Source organism: Enhydra lutris, unplaced genomic scaffold (genome assembly GCF_002288905.1).
Source record: "Enhydra lutris kenyoni isolate GAN:26980312 unplaced genomic scaffold, ASM228890v2 scaffoldscaffold37, whole genome shotgun sequence".
NCBI lineage: Eukaryota > Metazoa > Chordata > Mammalia > Carnivora > Mustelidae > Enhydra > Enhydra lutris.
This window is the reverse complement of record NW_019154121.1, coordinates 25,943,631-25,952,627: the sequence shown is the minus strand read 5'-3', so window position 1 is coordinate 25,952,627 and position 8,997 is coordinate 25,943,631. Positions and strand designations below refer to the sequence as shown.

Below are 8,997 nucleotides of genomic sequence, written 5' to 3'. Positions count from 1 at the left end.
CCTGCTCAGTGGGGAATCTGCTTCTCCTTCTTCCACTCCCCTTGCTTATGTTCCCTCTATTTCTGTCTCTGTCAAATAAATAAAATCTTTTTAAAGAAAGAAAGGAAGAAAGAAAGAAAGAAAGAAAGAAAGAAAGAAAGAAAGAAAGAAAGAAAGAAAGAAAGAAAGAAAGAAAAAGAAAGGGATGGGTCACGCTGAAGAAACCAGTCAGTCACTGAGATATGTCTGGGGTCTGACCTACTTTCTCAGACCAAACATTTACTGTCAGTCACAGAAAAAAATGTATCATGTCTGTGGAGACAGACACAATCAGGACATAGGATACTGGGTACTGGGGTCATTAGCAGTTCAGTTCTAGAACCTTCTATTCTGTTTCTGTGTTCACCAGGCAATCTGATGATGCACATTGCACATAGCTACTGGGAGACAACAGGCAGGTCAGGCTGATACAAACAACCAGTCCATCCCCTGGAAATGAGTAAACGGATGCTCCGGCTTATCCATCAGTTTCTTGAGCATCACTGTGATTCAGCACCCCGACTCTGAGCCTGGAACAGTGTGAAAACATTTAGATCAAATTTCCAGTGTGCAAAGGAGGCAGCACCAGGCACTGGTCTGAATCTCACAGGCTTGCAGAGATGGTGTGCATGCTGCTTTAGGAAGTGGAGCCCAGGATGGGGGAAATAGGTGAAGGGGGTTAAAAGCACACTTATCTTTTTTTTTTTAAACCTTTTTTTAAAAGATTTAATTTATTTATTTATTTGACAGAAAGATCACAAGTAGGCAGAGAAGCAGGCAGAGAGAGAGGAGGAAGCAGGCTCCCCGCTGACAGAGAGCCCAATTCGAGGCTCAATGCAGGGATTGATCCCAGGACCCTGGGATCATGACCTGAGCCGAAGGCAGAGGCTTTAACCCACTGAGCCACCCAGGCGCCCCTAGAGCACACCTATCTTGATGAGCACTGAGTAATACAGGGAACTGTTGAATTACTGGGGAAAAAAAAAAAGATAAAAAAAGAAACCATTTTTTCAAATTGCAAATGTTTTAAAACTTGGGGCAAAATAATAGTGTCTACATTGATGTCGAGAGACAGAGAAAGAACGGGAGAAAGAGAGAAAGAGAAAAGCAAGACCACTGGTCTCTCCCACTTACTAGATGTGGGCAAGTCATTAACTTCTTGGTGCCTCCATTTCCTCATTACTAGTGAGTAACAGTAACAGCTCATACCTCACAGAGTTGTGCAGATTAAAAGAGTCCGTTCAAGTGCTTAGAACAGTGCCTGTCAGGTGCAGAGTTCGAAAAGTGCTCCTGATCACTACAGTTCTCTGTGTTCTGGCTCCTTCCCTCACTAAGTGGTGTGGCCTCTGCTTCCGTGTCTTCCCACTGAGAACACAAACATCACATCCTTGGGATGTTGATGGGATTAAGAGAACACACACACATGTAAGTAAAGCGCTTGTGTCGCTGAATGCCTGGTGTGTAGCAAGCACTCTATGAACAGCGACTTTTCATTTGGGTATGTTTTTGCTGTGACAATGTCCAAGCCTTGAGCTGCGATGAATTCACCAATAGTAACGTCCCCTTGTTGTGTCTCTTAGAAGCTTTCCATTCCTTTCCCAATGACACTAAGATCGTGACACAGGCCTTTAAATAAACTTGTAAATATGACTCACAATTATTCCTATTATGGCCGTGGTATTAAGGGACTCGAGAAAATGCACTTAGTACTTGTAACCTGTCACCTGTGTGTCATCTGTGTGACAGGCAGAGCTGAAACTGACCTTAGATGTCATCTCACCCACATCTTTGTTTCTAGTGAGAGAAAAAAGTATCCTTTGACTCACATACAGTACAAATTAAGTTTAAGAGAACCTGAGTGGTTCAGTCCTTAAGCGTCTGCCTTTGGCTCAGGGATCGAGCCCCGTATCAGGCTCTTTGCTCCGTGGGAAGCCTGCTTCTCCCTCTCCCACTCCCCCTGCTTATGTTCCCTCTCATTGTGTCTCTCTCTGCCAAATAAATAAAGAAAATCTTTAAAAAAATAAATTAAATAAAATAATGCTTTAAAAATATTTCTCGGGATGCCTGAGGGGCTCAGTAGGTTAAGCCACTGCCTTCGGCTCAGGTCCTGATCCTAGGGTCCTCGGATCGAGTCCCGCATCGGGCTCCTTGCTCAGCGGGGAGCCTGCTTCTCTCTCTGCCTCTGCCTGCCACTCTGCCTGCTTGTGCGCACTCTCTATGACAAATTAAAAAAAAAAATCTTTAAAATTATTTCTCTTGTTCTTTAAATGTTCTCTTGTGCATATGACTTCTAGCATACATATTAACATACATGTAATGTTATGTCCAAACATTATTTTACTCGAGAAAGTTATAGACCGTGGCTTTATCCCACTTAGTTGAGACACTTTCTATTCTGTTCCCCTTATTATCCTGCAAGCCTCTAGCTGGCAGAGACCAGGTCTGTCATGCTCCTTCTCTCACATAAAGAACCTCCTGGGGAGCACACCCCCCAGGCCTCCAGGTCACCGTGACTCCTAGAATGAATCCATCTTGGTTCAAGCTGCACAGCACCCCCGCCCCCCACATATGTACGCGTATATGGACACGGTGGACACTTAACACACACAGCGTGTCCACAGGTGGTGGACATCTGTTAGCTTTGTCAACCTTGCACTTTTCCCTTCTTCTGGGCATAGATACACCTCTTCCTCTTTGGGGACAGCCCCTCCCTAGGCTCTAGCCATGTACTTGGAATGGGTACTGCCATCTTGTTCCATAACGATGGCAGCCAGGTCACAGTGACTGTGCAAGGGTGGGCATTTGACTCAAGCCGGTCCGGTCATACCATCCTAGCCTCCTGGCCACAGTAATTGACCCAGGGGTAGGCATATGACTTAAGCTGGACCAATCAGAGCTCTTCCCTGGGATCATTTATTTATTAAATATTTTTATTTACTTATTTGACAAAGAGAGCAAAAGAGCACAAGCAGGGGGGGAACAGTAGAGGGAGAGGGAGAAGCAGGCTCCCTGCTGAGCAGAGAGCCAGATGTGGGGCTCAATCCCAGGACCCCAGGATCATGACTTGAGCTGAAGGCAGATGCTCAACCATCTGAGCCATGAGGAGCCCCTCCCTGGGATCTTTCTAACTAGACCTGAGGGGACTGGTTAATTTCCTTTGTGGTAAAGTTATAAATGTATGGGTCAGGAACAGTCTTGCCCCATTTCTTGGAGTAAGTTGGTTTGAGAAAATGATTCCAATGTAAAGGAGCAGAGATGAGAGACACATTTTTGTCTCTGTCCAGGATTGATCTTTCAACTGTTCCTCTGAATCCGTGAAGGATTCTGGCTTCCTTCCAGAAACTTCCCCTTTCTCCATAGTTGACTAGTCAGCTTCAGGTAGAAGAACTAGGTGACTGGGGGACGAGTTTTTTGTTTTGTTTTTTTCTTCTGCACATCCTCTTATCCACTTGGAATTTTGAATGTATTATTGTAAAATCTATTTGAAACTCCATGCATGGCTTAAAACCTGATGCAGAATTCCTCTTAGGGGATCGAACAGCACTTTGTTTTGCAATAGAGTTCTACTGGCCACTTTAATTGTGGAAAAACAGGCCCTAGGGAATGGCTTGGAAGGCAGAAGTTGAAGAAAGATAAAACTAAATTACTCTCCATAATAAACTAGGATTTGGGGATTCCCTTGGATACTTTGGGAGGGAGGGCACGAGACCTCAGAAAGGGGGAAGAGAGCTACCCCTTAGAGAGGCAGGTAAGATACAAGATCAAGAATGGGAGCTGGTGAATTGTGAGAAATTCCTGATGGTGAAAATTGTTCACAGTCTTTTAAGAATAGAGATAGTACATTATTAAATGTCTAATTTTGGGTCATTTGCTGTGCTAGGCTGAGATGAGACCCTTTGTATCGTCTCCAAAGGATAAAAGTCTACTACACATAAAATCTTACCTAGGGAAAGCAAAGATGAAGAGCTGTCTGGGTTAATGCAGAGCTGAGAGCAGGCCAGCAGCAGGAATGCAGACATATGTCAATTTGCGAATCCAGGAAGCATAAGCTAACAAAGGAAAACGAACATGTCCTCACCCCCACATCCCTGAGACATGGGGCAGAGGATCCCGCTTGGGGACTCAAGTCATTTTATGGTCAAAGGATATTGGCCCCATAGGGATGGAAGTTGTGGGGACCCCCGGGTAACCAACACGGGCTTTCACTTCTAAGACTGGATATAGTGTCCCCCTTGAATCTTGAATGGGATACATATCAAAGGTAGTTTTCTCTTTTAACAGAATGAAACCTGCAGAAATTACTATGCTGGGGTAGGATGCTGGTTTAAAATACATATCAAGAGATCTGAATAGAGGTTCTCAACCTCTAGGACACAGTGCCAGCATCACACTAGAAGAAAGATTCTTATGGAAGGGGACCTATGGGAGCCTCACAGGTTGGTGTGGGCCGGGAGAGGGGTCTGAGACTCTCACACCCAAGATCCCTCTTCTCAAGAATTACTCTTCTAGGGGCACCTGGGTGGCTGTCGGTTAAGCGTCTGCCTTTAGTGCAAGTTATGATCCCACGGTCCTCGGATCCAGTCCTATGTCAGGTTCCCTCCTCATGCTCTCTCTCGCTGTCTCTCTTGCTAAGTAAATAAAATCTTTTTTTTTAAAAGATTTTATTTATTTATTTGACAGACAGAAATCACAAGTAGGCAGAGAGGCAGGCAGAGAGAGGAGGAAGCAGGCTCCCCACCGAGCAGAGAGGCGGATGTGGAGCTTGATTCCAGGACCCTGAGATCATGACCTGAGCTGAAGGCAGAGGCTTAACCCACTGAGCTATCCAGGCACCCCTAAATAAAATCTTAAAAAAAAAAAAATTACTTTTAGAAATATCCCTCCACAATGACTCTGAGTCAGTGGCAGATGGAATGGCAGCCATGGCCTTCCCCAAATGGTCCTATTCAGGGCCCCAAGCTGGTATGATGCTCCGTTGCATGACTTTCCAACAATCAGATAAACCAATACCGTTAACTATCGTCATAGGCTGGTTCGTCTTGAGCCGAGTGTGATATTTCCTCCTTCCCCTTACTCTCCAACACCCAATATTCTGGGACCAGATCTGAGAGAGCCAGTTATGGTGCCCAAAGCCTTGATTATAAGAGAACTGGTCCCTTGTCATTTCTCATTTTCAGTGGTGTCTAGCTTAAACTTGCTGTCTCAAGATTTCCATTTTCATTCCTTCTGACCTCTTAGAGCTATACACTCTGGGCATCTGAAGATTTTTTAGGGCTGCCTGGTTGGCTCAGTTAGTTCATTGTCTGCCTTCGGCTCAGGTCATAGTTCCAGGGTCCTGGAATCAAGCTCACGTCCCCAGCTCAGTGGGGAGCCTGCTTCTCCCTCTCCTGGCTGCTTGTGCTCCCTCTCTTGGTATCTCTCTCAAAAAAATAAAATCTTAAAAAAAAAAAAGTTTTTAATCTCTACAACCCAATGTGGGGCTCGATCCCACAATCAAGGGTCACATGCTCTACCAACTGAGCCAGTCAGGCACCCCTGGGCTTCTAAAAAGAGTCCTAAGGGGGCTCTGAAGGATCTGTGGCACAGCAGATCCCAGGCTAATTGATAGCCTGTCTATGGAATAGTCTTGGCATTCAAGGCCTTCCGTGGCCTGGCCTTGACTCACCTTGAATCTACATCGCCTACAACTTTCTCACATCCTGAGTATGACCAGGCCAGTCTCCTGTCTTACAACCCCAATTCCTGCCTCCCTGCCAAGTATCATCTTCATCACACATTGCTTCTGGCCTCCTCCCCCCACAACCCCATCCAACTCATCCTCCAAGCCTTGACTTCTCCAGTTCTGGAAGGACATACAAAAAACTCTTAGCAGTGGATATCTCTCAACAGGGAGTCTGGTAGGAAAAAGTTTTACTCTTGTGTCTTTTTTTTTTTTTTTAAACCATTTAAATTTTTACTGCATGCATTTTTTAAATTAAAATAGTTAACTTTAATTAACACATTATCAGAAGGAAAATAAAAATCCACCTTCAAAGCAGGACCCTTGACCTTTGTCCTGCTTCAGTAAGTGGACTCCAGGGTCCACACTGAGGACCCCTGCTGCCTGGTAGAGGTCCACACCAAGTGCTACCACCTCTGATCAGCTCCAGGAGTGGAGCTCAGTCTAGGACAAGCCCAAGGCCGGTGCCGGGGGCGCTGGGGTGTCTCCTGGTGTAGCCAAGGGACACTTGGTGCAGTGGCATCTGCCGGACCAGGATGTGGGAACCAGACGGCCTGGGCCCTCTCACTGGCTCAGTCACTAACCCTCTTTGGGAATCAGCTCCTTGAGGTTAAAATAAAGGGAGAGACTCCAGCTACGCGTTCAGGTGTTCCAAACCCATGTCTCAAATGGGATTTCTCCCCCTTCACGTTCTCAACAGCCACAAAAATAAATTAATTTTAAAAATCTAAAAAAAAAATTGTTGGTCTTATTCTCCACGATTTATATTTATCAAAATATCGATTTCCTGCATATACTTTTTAAAGCAGAATACTGCCTCCTCCCAACCAAAACACTGGACGAGAGTGTTCTCTTCTGCTCTAAAACAAACAAACAAAAAACCAAAACAAAACTCCACCGAATTTGTCTGTTTAACTTCTCAACTCTTCTTAGCAGAAGGAAAAAAAAAAAATCCCAGTTCGTTGGATTCTGGGTCTCTAAGGAGCCACACTGCGGAACCCCTTGGCCTTGTGAAAATGCAGTCTGCAATCTGGACACCGTTTATTTAGTTTTGAGAATTCCCTTTGCATGGCAAAAAGGGGTCTGAGGAAAGCAGAGCGGCGCGGATGAGGGGAAGGGTGGAAGCGGAACGCTGGCGAACGTGGTGCCGGCTGCCGGCTGCCCACGGTGCTCCCTGAACTGGGAGAGAAGCAGGATCGACGGGAGGAGAAGGAAAAGTCATTCTTGACACAAACAAGGGTGTCGGGGCGCGCCACCCCATCCCAGTGCCTGGTCATGCAAGATGCAGAAATGGAGACCGTGGCCCCTCAGGACCACGGAGTGGATGCACCAGCTCAAGGGAGTCCTTTGGGCGCCTCCCCGAGGCGCCTGCAGGGTCTGGGGCCGAGTGGGGTCTGTGTCCATGTCCTTGAGCATGGTCAGCAAACAGATAGCACCAGTGGGGAGGCTCAGGGCAGGAGACTGAGGCTCTCAGACTCTAGCACCCACTTGCCCAGCCCTCCTGGGAAGAGACTCACTTCCTGTGACGGCTGCTCCGGCAGCAGGAGCCCCTCCCTCACCCCTTTGCCCTGGGGAAACTGGAATAAATCGACAAAGTGAGGTCTGACCCAGGGCAACAGCTGCCTCTGGAGGGCCGGGTCACTACTGGGCAGTGACAAGATGCTGCACCAGATTGAAGGACTGGAGGTGGGAAGGACCGGCTGGGGGAGGGGACCTGCCGCCTGGGAATGCCTACACGGGAAGAGCCTTTCAGATGCACGACCCAGGGCATTGTGTAGCTGATGGGTTCCCCAACCCCCAGAAACCCCGGGAGTTGGCCCCCTGCTGCTTTCTGAGTCTGGGGAGGAGACCGGAGAGAGAGACCAAGAGAGGCCAGGCCGAGAAGCCTCTCAGCCATGGGAGGTAGGCAGTGTGTGTGGTGGGGGGACACTGCACTGGGGTCAGGAGCCCTGGTCCCAGCCCTGCAGCTCTCTTCTTGTGTGATCCTGGTAAAGCAGCCACCTGGGCCTCTTTTCTCAGTAGGGACAATCCTACCCCTCAGAGGGACAGGCTAAGGGTGAGAACGGATAATGGATAGAAAACACGTTAAAAAAGTATAAAGCGCTATTAGAACGCGAGGCAGTGCTGTCATCAGAGATGGTACCCCTTAGCTCATCCCTCACCTCCCGTCACACTTCTGCTTCCTTATTCAGCCTCTCTTAACCTTAGGATCTTATTTATCTCAGAGGGCTTCTGAGACTGCCTAGTTGCTTCCCCCGATCACCAACTGTGATTCCAGTGGCCGAACTGGACAAAGTGAGGTCTGACCCAGGGCACGCTAGGTGGCGAGGCATCCAGGGGGGCTGCCCCAAGCCTCTCGCCTCCTCACTGTCCGTTCTGGCACCTTCCCTGGGGGGAAAGACACTCAGCAGGCCCCTTGGATCACCCCCACGAGACGAGCTGGCCATCCATTCAGGCCGGACAGATCTAGGGGACCCCTGTCCGACCCTCGGGGGACCCTGTCTGGAGTGCAATCTCTCTTCCCAATTTCCAGCAGGTGGCAGGCGGAGGGAGGGAAGGCGCGCCGAGAGAACCAGGGGCAGGATCAGGGGTGCTCTGGCCACCTCCCAGGCCCGCTCCCCCAGCCCCGCTCCGGCCTCGGGCCCTCCCCTCCCCCAGCCCAGCCCTAGTCGTGCTCCGGCGGCGCCTGGAGAGGCCGAGGGGCACCGAGCCCCGGGCCGCCGCTGTGCACGCGCAGGTGGTCCTTGAGCGACTCCTTGTAGCGGAAGCTCTTGCCGCACTCGCCGCACGTGTAGGGCCGCTCGCCCGTGTGGATGCGCTGGTGCTTGAGCAGGTTCTGCTTGCGGATGAAGCTCTTGCCGCAGAGCGCGCACTGGAAGGGCCGCTCGCCCGTGTGCAGCCGCTGGTGGTTCTGCAGGTGCTCCTTGCGGCTGTAGGTCTTCTCGCACTCGGAGCACTTGTAGGGCCGCTCGCCGCGGTGCGTCATCTGGTGGCGGATGAGGCCCGAGTGGCAGTTGAAGCTCTTCTCGCACTCGGCGCACTCGTACGGCCGCTCCTTGGTGTGGCTGCGGTGGTGAATGATGAGGCTCTTTCGCACGCCGAAGCTCTTGCCGCACTCGGGGCACGAGTAGGGCTTGCTGCGCGCGCCGTGCAGGAGCAGGCTCCGCCGCAGGCCGCCCGGGCAGCAGCTGCCACAGCCGCCGCCGCCGCCGCCGCCGCCCCCCCCCGCGCAGCCGCCTCCGCCGCCGCCCGCGCCCCAT

At 49.7% G+C, this 8,997-nt stretch overlaps 1 protein-coding gene across 2 annotated transcripts in view; it reads right to left on the bottom strand.

The window, feature by feature from the left end:
* Nucleotides 1-8,265: 8,265 nt before the first annotated feature.
* Nucleotides 8,266-8,997, bottom strand: part of LOC111154344 (zinc finger protein 282) — a 21,934-nt gene continuing 21,202 nt past the window's right edge. Inside the window, exon 9 of one of the 2 annotated variants that reach the window (XM_022513897.1) lies at nucleotides 8,266-8,991. In XM_022513897.1, the coding sequence (XP_022369605.1) occupies nucleotides 8,403-8,991 (589 nt within the window). In that variant the 3' untranslated portion in view covers nucleotides 8,266-8,402. Of the gene's footprint in view, nucleotides 8,996-8,997 lie in introns of both variants that reach the window. The other variant, XM_022513896.1, reaches the window with a different exon arrangement.